General features: G+C 48.1%; 1 protein-coding gene across 1 annotated transcript in view; it reads right to left on the bottom strand.

Moving 5' to 3' along the window:
* ABR (ABR activator of RhoGEF and GTPase) overlaps positions 1-15,168 on the bottom strand; it is a 182,819-nt gene extending 167,651 nt beyond the window's left edge. Inside the window, exon 1 of the mRNA XM_081220034.1 lies at positions 13,959-15,168. Coding sequence (XP_081076160.1) covers positions 13,959-14,994 — 1,036 coding nt within the window. The 5' untranslated portion in view covers positions 14,995-15,168. The remainder of the gene's footprint in view (positions 1-13,958) is intronic.
* Between the last annotated feature and the right edge of the window lie 641 nt (positions 15,169-15,809).

Genomic DNA, 15,809 nt, shown 5'->3' with positions numbered 1-15,809 from the left:
AAACAAGAGGAGAAGGGAGAAGAAGAGATGAAGATAAAGGGAAAGAAGAGGAAGAGGAAGGGGAAGAGAAAATGAAAAAGGTTTTAAATGCTTAAAGACCCCAACAGTCTGCCCAGGTAGTCCCGATCCCACAAAATTCTTACTTGAAAATGTACAATCTTTCTTTTATTGTTCAATAAACACAGTATGCCAGCATGGTGTTAGGGGCAGGGATACTAGAATTTTAAAAAATGGTCATCCTCTAACACACACAATTTAGGGGCTTGGAATCCAGTGGGGAAAACAGAGAGGCAAACCAGTTTAAATCATTTTATAATTGCTCAAATGAATGTGCAAGTTCAGGGGAGGATTGTGGAGCCAACACTGGGCTGGTTTTCCAAAAGCCATTCACAGTCCCCTTCTCCCTTAACACTCTTTACTATAGAGGCTGAAGAGTGAAAATTCCTGATTGCCCAGCCCTCTTTGCAGCTAAGGGCAATATGACCCAGTGTTGGCCAATAGCATGGAAGTAACAGTTGCTAGGTAGGACTTGGGGGAAAGTCTTTTTTTTTTTTAATGTGGTACGCGGGCCTCTCGCTGTTGTGGCCTCTCCCATTGCGGAGCACAGGCTCCGGACGCGCAGGCTCAGCGGCCATGGCTCACGGGCCCAGCCGCTCCGTGGCATGTGGGATCCCCCCGGACCAGGGCACGAACCTGTGTCCCCTGCATTGGCAGGCAGACTCTCAACCACTGCGCCACCAGGGAAGCCCGGGGGAAAGTCTTTTAAAGGGACAGACAGCCAGTATGATCATTGCAGTCTCATCTCATGAGATTTAGGGGCTAGAGCAATCGCTTTGTCTTTAATGTGGAAGATAACTGGGGCTGGAGGAGAAAGGCTAAGGGCAGAACAATAAGTTATAGCAGTGATTTACATTCGAGGTAATGGAATAAACCTCTGGGTATTCATCAACATTTATTGAGCATCTCCCATTATGTCAGGCACTACGACATTCTGGGGCTACAGAGACAAATAAGATACAGGTCAGAATAAGGGTGCCTCTCACCATGTCAATCACAACCCCAGGGCAGGAATGAGGGGTGCTCATGGAACCTCAAGTTTGGGATACTCTGCCCCCTGCCCCAAGTTCAGAAGACACAAATGGGGTAGGATGGGGCCCAGAGAAATTAAAGCCAGCCCCATTCTGCAGCAATTCAAGGGGAATCAGGACTGTTGCAGTAATGGGAAGGAAGTGACTTAAGAGATGATGCTCCTTTTATGTATATATCTCACCCAAACAAGCCCTGATGTTCCTCCAAATCCAGCCTAGTTATTTTAAATCACTGCATGTGGCAAATTAGAAAAGGAAATGGCACAGTTGTAGGAGAAACCCAGGCTTGAAACAGTCCTACCTGACCTGATGAAAATGGTCTGGAATTGGAGAGTGACAATGACTGCACAACTTTGTGAATATAGTAAAAACCATGCCTATCCATTTTAAACAGGTGAATTTTATGGTATGTGAATTATCTCTCAATAAAATTAATTAATTATTTTAATGGGAGAAAAAATAATTCCACCACTTAGCCCTAAGCAAACTTGGGCTTGTTAGTTAACAGGTCAGAGCCTCCGTTTCCTCATCTGCAAAATGAGAATAGTATTATTTTCTTTACAGTAAGAACAGAACAGTAGACTGTTCTGAATATTAAATGTGACCATGGAGGTTAAGCATGTAACACAGTGCCTTGCAGGTAGTAGAAGCAAAATATCTTCTAGTTCCTTTCTTCCTAAGTGCCAATAAAAATTTTAAAACAATCATTTTCTCAGCCGTAAGATATGACATAAGCTCTAGGTAACCTCCCTTCAGACAGTCTTATCTCAGGCAGACAAGAGCAGGGAACAAATGGGAAGACAGGAACACGGACAGAAGCTGACGCTCACTGCGGAAAGACTGAAGATTTACTCTGCAGCTATGCAGTACGGAAACAGCAGGAGCGATTCATGCAGTGTGAAAACAGCTACACAGACAGAGCGGTGCTAAGGAAAGCCAGGCGGGTGCAGACATTTCTGCTTATCATTTTAGTTTAGTATCCAAACAGAATCCAGTTTGCAAAATAGCCAAATCCACCCCAACACCTGGACAAGTCCGTGTGGCCACAACACAGCCCTGATGTTTAGAGATGACCCAGGCCCCACTCTCCTTGCTATGGTTCCTCAAAACCAGACTGAACCCAAAACAAACCTTACACAACCAGAACTGTTGGGCACGGTACCACATTAGGGAATTTAAGTCTTCACTGAGCTTCTCTTTTTTGACTATTAGAAAATCAACCAGGTACTTTTCAAGTACCTGCTGTGTGCCCAGCCTTGTGAAAGATACTGTTGTGAGGGAGAAAAAGAAGCATAAGCCCTGATCCCTGCTTTCAAGGAGCCAGCTAACCTCTTAGTTTGAGAGCAACACTTAACAGTAAACATATAAAAGGCATCGTGCCTTGCACAGAGCAGTGGTTCAGTTGTTATTTGTTCATTGGGTCAATGAATTAATAGATGGCACAATAATAAAACAATTGTGTACATGTGGGGCTCACTCTAAGAACCACAAGATGGGTTGGAGTACTTGGAAAAGGCTTGTGCCAGAGGCTGCTAGTTGCCTACTCAATATCAATTCTTCCATTTTTCCTTGAAACAGAGCCCCTATTTTATTTGAGGTGGCCATATGCCCAGATAAAATACTACATTTCCCAGCCTCCCTTGTAGCTAGAGATGGCTAATGAGATCTAAACAGAAATTGTCATGAGAGGCTTCTAGGAAAGTGCCTTAAAAGGCAGACCAACAGCTGCTACTCACTCTTATGTCCTTTCTCCCTTTCTTCTAATTCTTGTCTGAAACATGAATGTGATGGCTGGATTTCCAGCAGCTATTTTGGACCATGAGGCAACCTTGAGACAGAAAAGCAAAAAGAAGCCTAAAGTTTTAGCCACAGCAATCAGAGAAGAAAAAGAAATAAAAGGAATCCAAATTGGAAAAGAAGTAAAGCTGTCACTGTTTGCAGATGACATGATACTATACATAGAGAATCCTAAAGATGCTACCAGGAAACTACTAGAGCTAATCAATGAATTTGATAAAGTAGCAGGATACAAAATTAATGCACAGAAATCTCTTGCATCCCTATACACTAATAATGAAAAATCTGAAAGTGAAATTAAGAAAACACTCCCATTTACCATTGCAACAAAAAGAAAGAATAAAATATCTAGGAATAAACCTACCTAAGGAGACAAAAGACCTGTATGCAGAAAATTATAAGACACTGATGAAAGAAATTAAAGATGATACAAATAGATGGAGAGATATACCATGTTCCTGGATTGGAAGAATCAGTATTGTGAAAATGACTCTACTATGCAAAGCAATCTACAGATTCAATGCAATCCCTATCAAACTACCACTGGCATTTTTCACAGAACTAGAACAAAAAATTTCACAATTTGTATGGAAACACAAAAGACCCCAAATAGCCAAAGAAATCTTGAGAAAGAAAAACGGAGCTGGAGGAATCAGGCTCCCTGACTTCAGACTATACTACAAAGCTACAGTAATCAAGACAGTATGGTACTGGCACAAAAACAGAAATATAGATCAATGGAACAGGATAGAAAGCCCAGAGATAAACCCACGCACATATGGTCGCCTTATCTTTGATAAAGGAGGCAAGAATATACAGGGGAGAAAAGACAGCCTCTTCAATAAGTGGTGCTGGGAAAACTGGACAGCTACATGTAAAAGAATGGAATTAGAACACTCCCTAACACCATACACAAAAATAAACTCAAAATGGACTAAAGATCTAAATGTAAGGCCAGACACCATCAAACTCTTAGAGGAAAACATAGGCAGAGCAATCTATGACATAAATCACAGCAAGATCCTTTTTGACCCACCTCCTAAAGAAATGGAAATAAAAACAAAAGTAAACAAATGGGACCTAATGAAACTTAAAAGCTTTTGCACAGCAAAGGAAACCATAAACAAGACGAAAAGACAACCCTCAGAATGGGAGAAAATATTTGCAAATGAAGCAACTGACAAAGGATTAATCTCCAAAACATACAAGGAGCTCATGCAGCTCAATATCAAAAAAACAAACAACCCAATCCAAAAATGGGCAGAAGACCTAAAAAGACATTTATCCAAAGAAGATATACAGATGGCCAACAAACACATGAAAGGATGCTCAACATCACTAATCATTAGAGAAATGCAAATCAAAACTACAATGAGATATCATCTCACACCGGTCAGAATGGCCATCATCAAAAAATCTACAAACAATAAATGCTGGAAAGGGTGTGGAGAAAAGGGAACACTCTTGCACTGTTGGTGGGAATGTAAATTGATACAGCCACTATGGAGAACAGTATGGAGGTTCCTTAAAAAACTACAAATAGAACTACCATATGACCCAGCAATCCCACTACTGGGCATATACCCTGAGAAAACCATAATTCAAAAAGAGTCATGTACCAAAATGTTCATTGCAGCTCTATTTACAATAGCCAGGATATGGAAGCAACCTAAGTGTCCATCAACAGATGAATGGATAAAGAAGATGTGGCACATATATACAATGGAATATTACTCAGCCATAAAAAGGAACGAAACTGAGTTATTTGTAGTGAGGTGGATGGACCTAGAGACTGTCATACAGAGTGAAGTAAGTCAGAAAGAGAAAAACAAATACCATATGCTAACACATATATATGGAATCTAAAAAAAGAAAAAAAAAGGTCAGAAAAACCTAGGGGTAAGACGGGAATAAAGACACAGACCTACTTGAGAATGGACTTGAGGATACGGGGAGGGGGAAGGGTAAGCTGGGACAAAGTGAGAGAGTGGCATGGACATATATACACTACCAAACATAAAATAGATAGCTAGTGTGAAGCAGCTGCATAGCACAGGGAGATCAGCTCGGTGCTTTGTGACCACCTAGAGGGGTGGGATAGGGAGGGTGGGAGGGAGGGAGATGCAAGAGGGAAGAGATATGGTGACATATGTATATGTATAACTGATTCACTTTGTTATAAAGCAGAAACTAACACACCATTGTAAAGCAATTATACTCTAATAAAGATGTTAAAAAAAAAAGAAAAAAAAAAGAAGCCTAAATTCCTGATGATCATAGAGTCACCATTCTCTCCCTGGACTGCTTATCTCTAGTATTCTTTTACATGAGAGATAAGTAAACCTCTATCTTGCTTCCTTGGGTTTTGTTGAATGCAGCAAACCCATATCTTAACCAATACAAGGTTCCACAGAAAAGCCAGGCCTTAAAGGAAGGGTTGGCTTTCCAATTGGGGAAGTGAAGGGGGGAGGGTATCTCAAATGCCAGAAAGGGCACTGGAAAAGACACTGGCAAGAAGGAGCACTGGCCGAAGCCAAGTGAGTAGAGAGTAGGAAATAAGGAGAAGACAGATGATGGTTTTTCAGGGGAGACAGGGCTTGACTGAGGAAGGACCAGGGACCACAGAGGGCTAAGAAAGCTTGTTTCCCTCTGAAGGAGCAAAATATCTCTGGAGCTGGAGGTGGGTAAGAAAGGAAACAAAGAGGCAGATGAAGAGGCTTGGGGACTTTATTCCATGAAGAATTGTGAGTATGAGCTGTGGCCTGGTTCAGCCAGCTGAAAGTTCCTGGGCTGAAGACAGTAACAATAACACCATCTAAGATTTATTAAACACTTATGTGCTCTGCTGTGTGCTATGCACACTATACACATCATCTCACTGAAGCTTCACAACAAATCTATGACACAGTCCTATCATTATCACCCCTATTTGGCAGACACGGAACTGGGGCTTAGAGAGAGTCAGTAACTTGTCCAAGGTAAGCCTCACAACCCTGCAAGCTGGGTAACATCCAGCCCGTTTTTCAGATGCAGAAAGTGTTTGTACCATTCTTTGAAAGCTAAGAAAAGGTATGGGGGACCTCCCTGGTGGTGCAGTGGGTAAGAATCTGCCTGCCAATGCAGGGGACATGGGTTCGATCCCTGGTCCAGGAAGATCCCACATGTGGTAAAGCAACTAAGCCCGTGCATCACAACTACTGAACCTGCACTCTAGAGTCTGCGAGCCACAATTACTGAGCCTGCGTGCTGCAACTACTGAAGCCCATGCGCCTAGAGCCCATGCTCCGCAGCAAGAGCAGCCACTGCTATGAGAAGCCTGCGCGCTGCAATGAAGAGTAGCCCCGGCTTGCTGCAACGAGAGAAACCCTGTGCACAACGATGAAGACCCAACACAGCCAAAAAAAAAAGAAAAGGTATGAAGATCCTGACTTTAAAACACAAAGAGAGCTTCCCTGGTGGTGCAGTGGTTAAGAATCCGCCTGCCAATGCAGGGGACACGGGTTGGAGCCCTGGTCCGGGAAGATCCCACATGCCACAGAGCAACTAAGCCCATGCACCATAACTACTGAGCCTGCGCTCTAGAGCCCGCGAGCCACAACTACTGAAGCCCGTGTGCCACAACTGCTGAAGCCTGCGTGCCTAGATCCTGTGCTCCGCAACAAGAGAAGCCACTGCAACGAGAAGCGTGCACACCACAACGAAGAGCAGCCCCCACTCGCCGCAACTAGAGAAAGCCCGCGCGCAGCAACGATGACCCAACACAGCCAAAAATAAATAAATAAACAAAATGTATAAAAAAAAACAACACAAAGATTCAGGATCAAACACAGGGCCAATTGCTTTGTGAATAGTCTCTTCACCAGAAGAAAAACAGATGAGAGGAATAGAAAAGTTTTCAGGCTTCGTTACATTTACCTCTTGTAGAGGAGGAAGACATTGTTAACAAACCCACCCACACTCCCTGGCTGAATGATGTCCACGACGTGTAGACGTTGCTAAGGTGGGTGGGGGGAGGAGTGGAGGGGTAGCACGCATTAAAGAACCAAGCAAACAGTGAGGCCACGTCAGCTCTGGCTACAGATGAATCGTAGCCAACCACCAGCTCACGTGTCTCAAGTAGTTTTTTAATATCTCTCCACAACAGGGAATGGGAAAAAAATTACTCCCTCACAGCTAAGGCTGAAAATTCAATACTTTGACTTAAGATATTCAGACACATCCAATGAACACGAGGAATTCTTCCTGGAGCAAAAATCTCATTAGTCACTAATGGGAAGAGGAAAAAAACCCATCAGGTTCCAAATGAACTAGGTAACATGAGTGCCTAGTAGGAAATGCATTTCCCATCAAGATTAAAAAGTCTCCATTGGCAGCCTGGGAGAATCTGATGCCAGGGCCTCCCAAGTAGTAGAGAAATCTGGAATTCTACAGCTGGTCCAGGACAGCCTTACATGTTGGAAGTTAAAGAGTGTCAGCTTTGTAAGCCTGACCCAAGTTCCAGTGCTGACTCCACCACGAGCTGTTTGATGCTGGGTAAATGTCCTCACCTCTCCCAGTCTCGGCATATTCACCTATAGAGTGGGACAAATACCTTCCACCCACTAAATGAGGCTAAATGAGACAGTCTGCTGCTCCTGTTACCATGATTTTGACAGCAGGGGTCCCCAACCCCCGGGATCTAATGCCTGATGATCTGAGGTAGATCTGATGTAATAATAATAGAAATAAAGTGCATGATAAATGTAATGTGCTTGAATCATCCCGAAACCATCCCCCCGCGCTGGTCCTTGGAAAAATTGTCTTCCATGAAAACAGTCCCCTGGTGCCAAAAAGGTTGGGGACTGCTGTTTGACAGGACTCACATCTTAAGTTTTCTCTGATTAAAATTCCAAGAAAGAAAAGGCCATAGGGTGCAATGGAAAGCGCCTAGATCTGGCTCCTAGACCCTGCCCTGAGGGTCATGAGCATGTGACCCTGAGGTTACTTTGAGGGCTCCAGGGTCCTCATCTGTCTGGAGAGGGCCAGAAAGATCCTTAGCCCAAATCTAAGATCCTTTCTTCTTCTGGCTCTTGCATGTCACTGAGGCTCTAAATGGCAGTCCTTACTTAGTCACTCATTTCAGGATTTAACAAGTTACCTGCTGGAAAGCTGTTTTTCTAAAAACCTTTGGTTTCTACCCCGGAAGCCAAAAAGCCAGTGAGAACCTTGAGGGCAGGTCACCGACTTTTCCCATCTTGACCCTTAACACAGACCTGGCACAAAGTAAGACCTGCATAAATCCTTGTCGAGTGGAATGGACAAGTGAATGAATGAAGGATGTCCAAGGGCTGGCAAAAATGACTGTTCATCCTCCACTAAGCAAAGTTTAATGCAAGGAGAAAATGCTACCAATTTAAAATATTAATGATATTTACTTTGTCATCTGAACTACATCAGAATACCAGATGAATAGCTGCTGCCAGTCAAAAGGATGCCTGACTTGGGCTTTTGCTGGACGAGTGCACTTTGGTCCACGTGTGGCAAAGGGGATGCCACAGGCTACAGGAGGGATATGTAAACTCCTAGAAGGACATGTTACCCAACCTCTTTGGCAGGGTTGGCACAGAAGCATGCCAACATGAAAGCAAAAATACCAAGACCTCCACATGTGGGTGTGCAGTTGTGTCTGCCCAAGAGCTCCCAGCTGAGGAGGGGAGATCTAAAATCCAGCAGGTGGTCTGCTCACCTGTGAGGCCAAGTCCACGCAGGAGCCCCATGGGCAGGTGGCAGCCCTCATGGTTCACCTCAGCAGCAGATGAACTGGGGTCTGCCGGGGACTTTAGTGATAAAGAAAATAATAATAATGCATACACATACACACATATGCACTTAATGGTCACTGTGTGAAAAAAGTAAACTCTTTAAGTATTTTATTTTAGGTAATTTTCATAACTACCCTGGGAAGTAGGTGCTATTGTTTGAGGCAGTATAGTTTGCTGTTTAAAAGCACGGACTTGGGAGTCAGACTGCCTAGATTCAAATCCCAAGTGCCACTTACAAGCTGGGTAACCTCGGGCAGGGTTATTTAAGCTCTCTGAGCCTCATGCTTATCATATGTAAAATGGAAGTAATAATAGTGCCTGTCTTATGAAGCTGTTGTGGTATAAATGAGTTAATATGTGTAAAATGCTTAGAACAGGAGTGGGCACAAAGTAAGCCCCCAGGAGGATTAGCTATTCTTGTTATTTCTGTTAATAGAGACTGAGGTGCAGAAAGGCCAGTGGCTTGTCCATGGCCTCACACCTGCTGTGGGGCAGAGCCTGGGAACACACACATGTCTGTCTTCAAAGCACATATGACCCAACACGGCTGATTCTAGCTCTGCGACCCCCACCCCACCCCACTCACATTACCACCCGCATCCATGCCAACGTGGCCTAGTCTTTCTTGGTACCAACCAACGCTGCAAGGTGCTAAAGGGAAGATACTAAAAGAACTGGCATTCTAACCGACTTAAACCCTGATTTGCCTACCACGTGTAGAACAAACCCAAGTGTGTCCTGGTATGGGGATCTACCCCTTAGCTAAGAGAAAACGGGCCTTTTCCAAGGAGGGGAGAACCTCTGCCTTTGGGCCTTTTTATGTGAGGCCTCACATGCTCTCCTTGAAACGCTGAGAGGAAGGCAAAGCCTGAATTGTGCAATAAAACACCATCAGGTGAGGTTCTCTGAGTAGAGATAATGGGCCTGATTGCTGGTGGAGAGGGAGAAACAATTTGAGGGCCAATCCAGCAAGAGAGCCTCATGAGCCAAGATTACCACTCTGCCCTTGGTCCTGCCCTGCTCCTGGAAGGTTCTAGAAAGAGCCAGAGCCTTGATAGAAAAAACACGTGCATCATAGAAAACCAAACCATCTGTTGTGGTGCATATATACAATGGAATCTTAGCCATAAAAGGGAATGAAATGGGGTCATTTGTAGAGATGTGGATGGAACTAGAGACTGTCATACAGAGGGAAGTAAGTCAGAAAGAGAAAAACAAATATTATATATTAACTCATATATGTGGAATCTAGAAAAATGGTACAGATGAACTTGTTTGCAAGGCAGAAATAGAGACACAGACATAGAGAACAAACATATGCACACCAAGGGGGGAAGGGGGGGTGGGATGAATTGGGAGATTGGATTTAACATACATATACTAATATGTATAAAATAGATAACTAATGAGAACCTGCTGTATAGCACAGGGAACTCCACTTCGCTGTATAGTAGAAACTTACACAACATTGTAAAACAACTATACCCCAATAAAAAAAGCAAAGCAAAGCAAACTGAACCATCTGTGATCCAAAATGATCTGGGGGAGGGATGCTTTGAAGCATTAACTCAAAGAAAATGACCCACAGTTGTAGTTAGTTAATACTATGGGTGCATACTATGTGCCAGGGCCTGTTCAAAGTCCTTTAGAAATAATATCCCATTTACTCTTCATATCAATGGTATGATGTAACCTGTATTTATTAGTCCCATTTTGCAGATGAGAAAACTGAAACACAGAAAATTCAAATAACTTCTCCCAAGGTCACATAAGCAGTCTGGCTTCAGAGCCCACGGTCTTTATCAGCATTTTCAAACCTTTTGGCCCAATCCACGGCATGAAATACATTCTACATCAGGACCCAGTATACACTCACACAGTTATATAGAACTGAAACAAAGTTTTAAAACAGAATACTACTCACCATTACCATGTGCAATGCACTCTGGTGTTTTCTATTCTATTCCATTAAAAAAATATATCATTCAACAAATATTTATGGAACACCTATTATGTGCTAGACACTGTTCTAGGCTTTGGGGCTATGTCAGTGGATGAAAGAGATATGGGGCTTCCCTGGTGGCGCAGTGGTTGAGAGTCCGCCTGCCGATGCAGGGGACACGGGTTCGTGCCCCGGTCCAGGAAGATCCCACATGCCACGGGGCGGCTGGGCCCGTGAGCCATGGCTGCTGAGCCTGCGCATCCGGAGCCTATGCTCCGCAACGGGAGAGGCCACAACAGTGAGAGGCCCGCGTATCGCCAAAAAAAAAAAAAAAAAAAAAAAAAAAGAGATAAAAATCCTTGACCTCTTGGAGCTTGCATTTTCCCAGAGAGAGAGAGTGAATAAGATCCACATGCACAATCGTAGCATCTGAGGTGGTAATTTGGTGAGTGCTATGGAGAAAAGTAAAGCAGGGAAGGCCAAGCGTGGCCAGAGAAGGCCTGATGATGCTTTCACCCCCCACTATGCTGCTTTCAGTGGGCTGTCACCCACAACGGGAAAACCCTGGCCCTTAATCTCTCCACTCCAGCGCCTCCTATACGTCTGGGGGCTCTTCCTCCTAGATTGTGCACACGTGCACACTTGTATGTGACTACGTGCACATGTGTATACATGTATAGGCATGCATGGATGTGCTGCATGCATGTATGCATACACATGTCCACCCCATTCGCTTCCTCACTGGGGACGTTTGGGAGACAGGAGGCAAGGCTCCCACGTTCAGCTTTCCAGGGGTTCCCTACACAAGCCTGCCCTGCAGAAGGGGTCCTGGAATGGGGCCTAAAAAACAGCCCAGACACTGTGAGCCAATGCCACAAGTGCCAGACATATGCCCCGGCTGGAGTCTTAAGTCAGAGGAAGGAAAATCTTTTTATCACTGGTCCACCCAGAGGGAGCACCTCTTGTAAACTGTTAGGCCAGAGGGAATGCTAGTTCCTAATCTGAATCAAGGTGCTCTATGTGCTAGAGTGCCCTTAAGGATAGAGGAGACAAGGCACAGAAATAAAAATCACTCCCCGGGGAAAATCCAGTGCATCAAGCACACCTGGCAGGGTGACTGAAGTCGGTCTGGGAGGGGAGACGCAATTGGGGCCAGCTCTAAAGCAACTCTGGGGGACTTCCCTGGTGGCAGAGTGGTTAAGAATCCGCCTGCCAATGCAGGGGACACAGGTTCGAGCCCTGGTCCAGGAAGATCCCACATGCTGCGGAGCAACTAAGCCCGTGTGCCACAGCTACTGAGCCTGTGCTCTAGAGCCCGCGAGCCACAACTGCTGAAGCCCACGCACCTAGAGCCGTTCTCCGCAACAAGAGAAGCCACTGCAATGAGAAGCCCACACACTGCAAGGAAGAGTAGCCCCCGCTCGCCACAACTAGAGAAAGCCCACGTACAGCAACAAAGACCCAACGCGACCAAAAATAAATTAATAAATTAATTAAAAAAATAATAAAGCAGCTCTGGGCCACTTGGGTAGCCTCCATTGAGGGCATTTGGAACTTGGCACTAGAGTGAAATCTTCAGACTCCAAGTTAAAGGGGCACATAAAAATGTTACTAGCATGGGCAGCAAAAGCATTACCTATGGGAAAAGCAGCCAGTCTCTGCTAATGAGTAAATGTAATTGATCACAACAGATGACTTGATGGCCATTCCAAATGCGCTTTTAGCAAAGTGGACAGTTTTTTTCATTCAAATGCAAGCTCACCTAGATAAGATCTAATAACAGAGATTTTGGAAGAATCCCAGTATCAGTGATTTCTTTTTTTTTCCTCCTTCACTGAGCAGGAAGGCATCTTAAGTTCCTGGTCACAGCTTGACCCAATCAGATGACAATTTATTCTTTCCCTATGGCTGAGGAGACCGTGACAGTCCCTGGGGCAGCAAAGGATCAGTCACAGGACAGCCCACATCCTTATCTGTCCTTTCCTCCTTAGCCCTTTTCCCACTCCCGACCTATGGGGAGCTGGGTGGCTGGAAGACACATTCAATTCCATGCAATCGGGCTTCCCTGGTGGCACAGTGGTTAAGAATCTGCTTGCCAATGCAGGGGACACGGGTTTGAGCCCTGGTCCGGGAAGATCCCACATGCTGCAGAGCAACTAAGCCCATGCGCCACAACTACGGAAGCCTGCGCGTCTAGAGCCTGTGCTCTGCAACAAGAGAAGCCACTGCAATGAGAAGCCGGCACACCACAACGAAGAGCAGCCCCCGCCCACCGCAACTAAAAAAAAAAGCCTGCACGCAGCAACGAAGACCCAACACAGCCAAAAATAAATAAATAAAATTAAAAGAAAAATTCAATGTAATTATCCACTTATTCAATAAATATTTATTGAGCACTTACTGTATGCAAGGCACTGTGCTGACCACCGAAAGGGGATTCCACCACAAAATGGCTAAGACCAGGTCCTGTCCTCAGGAGAGAGGGCAGATGTGAGGAGAAGCAAGAAAATGACAGGAGGGCCGAGTGGAGGTCCCAGCTCACTCCAACAAGCACTTAATCCTTCTGTGCTTCAGTTTCCTCCTTTATCAAATGAAGGCACTGCTCTAGACATGATCTCTGGGCACTAGGCCAGCTCAAAAACTCTATGATTCCAAGCCCTCCCCTTCCCACTCAGGCTCCTAGGCGCCAAGGAAGCTGACACATCAGGTGGTGCCTCCTAGGAAGGGGACAGTCAGCAAAGGAAGGGGGTGGTAAGGATTATTATGTACCTTTCCCACAGTGAGGGGTTCTTTCATTTTGGCCAGAACACAAGGTACAGGCTGGAGAAGCTGAGCGATAAGTTCAGAACATTAGGTGGAAGATTTAGACTTCCACATCCAGGAATCTGGAGGAAATGGGAACCATTGAAGTTTGTGCAGAGAAGGATACTATCAGTGTGGCTGGTGCAAGGGAATCTCACCGACTTGCAGAGGATGAGTTGTGTGTGGGGGGAGGGCGCTGATGTTGCAATACAGATGAAAGGCTGAGGCCTGAAGTGAAAAGATTCCTCCCTTGGTCTGGTCGAGCGCATGCATCATCCCCTCATCCCCTACCATCGCCATAATGCTTATTTTCTTAAACTCGCCCAAGCCGAAATCACTTTGCACCCTCTTTTTTTTTTTTAAGTTCCACAAGTGCCTTCAAGGTAAACAGGTAAATGTTATCTCCCTTCTGCCCAGGCGCCTGAGGTTAAACAGGACCAGCGAGGTGTGCCAGGGAGGGATGGGGAAGCGGCCAGCAGGCGAGGCCCAGGATACAAGAGGCGGGGATCTAGAGAGGGGTGAGCCTACCTGCAAAGGAGCCATCCTCGTGGTCGGAGCTGTTGTGGCTGCAGTCACTGCCCCTCTCGGGAGAGCTGTGACTGGGCGAGTCCCGCTCGGGCAGCCCCAGGAACCTCTTGCGCCGCCACGGGGGGAGGGGCTCGCGAGCCCTACGCTGGGGGAGCTCCTCTGCCGCCGGGGGCGAGCCCCGCCCGTCCTTGGCCTCTGCCTCTAGCTGCTCCAAGTCGCGGCTCCCGCGCGGCTGCCGCCGGCTCCCGAGGATCAGGTGCATCCAACGATGGGAACTGTACGCCCGCGCTGGCTTTTCCGCCTCATCGCAGGTCCCGGGCCGGCAAGGGGTCACGAGCAACTGGCTGAGGGTGAGTTTCTCGTTCAAATCCACCATCTCGAAGTCGTGGTCACTGTTGTCGCCCCCATCGTCCGCGCCCGAGGCGTCCGGCTCGTCCTCCTCCGAGCCCCGCCCCGCGCGGGTCCGGGCGGACCGCTCCTCTCCCGGGGCGCTGGGAACTGTGCCATCGTGGCCGGGGGGCGTGCAGTCCTCCCGCGGCCTGAAGAGGAGGCGAGGATGCAGTAGCTGCTGGTGGATGGCGGCGGTCAAGCTGCGAACCGCGCCCCCAGCCCCCGCCGCCCTGGGCCAGGTGGGAAGGTCCCGGCACAGGTAGGGGGGACTCTCGGCCTTCGCGGCCACCTCCGTGGAGGGGAGCGAGGGGCCCGGGGGGTCTCCGCCGCCGCCCGCTGCGCCCTCCTCCTCGAGCGGCGCCGGCTCCCTCTCCGGCCCGGCCGGCTCCTCAGCCGAGGCCCCCCTGCTGTCCCCGTCTCCGCCCTCCAGGCGTCCGCAGCCGAGGTCCCGCTTCTCCAGGGCCGCCTGCAGGTAGACGACTTTGAAATTTTCCTCAGCCAGCACCTGTTGCAGCCACTTCAGGTTGAGTTTGCTGCGCTCCAGCTCGCGCTCCATGTCCAGCACCGAGTCCAGCCGCATGACGGGCGCCTCCTCCCCAGGGAACTCGGCCTGCCAGTGGCGCTCAAAGTCCTGGGGGTCCCACATGCCGGGAGCCCCTTCGGGCCTCCGGGGCCCAGCTCCTCCGCGCGCAGCGGGCTGGTGTCGCGCTCGGCTCTCTCCGCGCTGGCGCAGCGGCCTGCCCTTCACTTCAGTCCCAGAAGAGAATAAGAAAAAAATAATAAAGTTTTACCCCTTCCGCCCTCGTGCCTTTCTTCTTCTTCTTCTTCTTCTTCTGGGTTTCGCCTCCCTGACGTCAGCGGCCACCGGCGGCGGCGGAGGCGGGCGCCTGGGCGCCCAGGGCCCGCCCCGGGCAGGACGCGCTAAGCCGGCAATCTTTAGTCCCCGCGCCTTGCTCTGCGCCCAGCGGGCTCCGGTGTCTGAAGAGCCGCGGCGGGGGCGGAGCCTCGCGGGCGAGTTCTGGGTTGCACCGGCGGCCGAGAGGCTGCGAGAGGGCCTGGCACGGCGGGCCTGCGGTGCTGCCCACTCCAGAGGCGCCGGCGATACTCGAAGCTGGCCGCCGTAGGCCCGGCTCGCACCTTCTTGGCCTGTCGGGCTGCGCCGCTCCCGCCGCCGCCGGCGCAATGCGCGCCGGCTCCCCGCAGCCGAGCGCGGGGCCGCGCGGCCGGGGAGGCGGGAGCGGCAGGGAGGGAGCGCGCAGGGTCGCCCTGGGCCGCAGCCAACCTCCGGTTGCCCGGCCCTCCACAGCCTCGCCTGTCCAGGGTCCGGGAGGCGCCTGGGGCCGAGAAGGAAAAGGTGGGGGAAAGGCGATGTGGCGCGGCGGCGAGGGCAGGTGCTGAAGGGCTGACCGGCGGGGTTGTCCTCCGCTGGGATTTATTGAGCGCCTTGAACTAACTTGTCCA

Source organism: Mesoplodon bidens (genome assembly GCF_964165515.1).
Source record: "Mesoplodon bidens genome assembly, chromosome: 19".
NCBI lineage: Eukaryota > Metazoa > Chordata > Mammalia > Artiodactyla > Ziphiidae > Mesoplodon > Mesoplodon bidens.
This window is presented reverse-complemented; position numbering and strand designations above follow the sequence as displayed.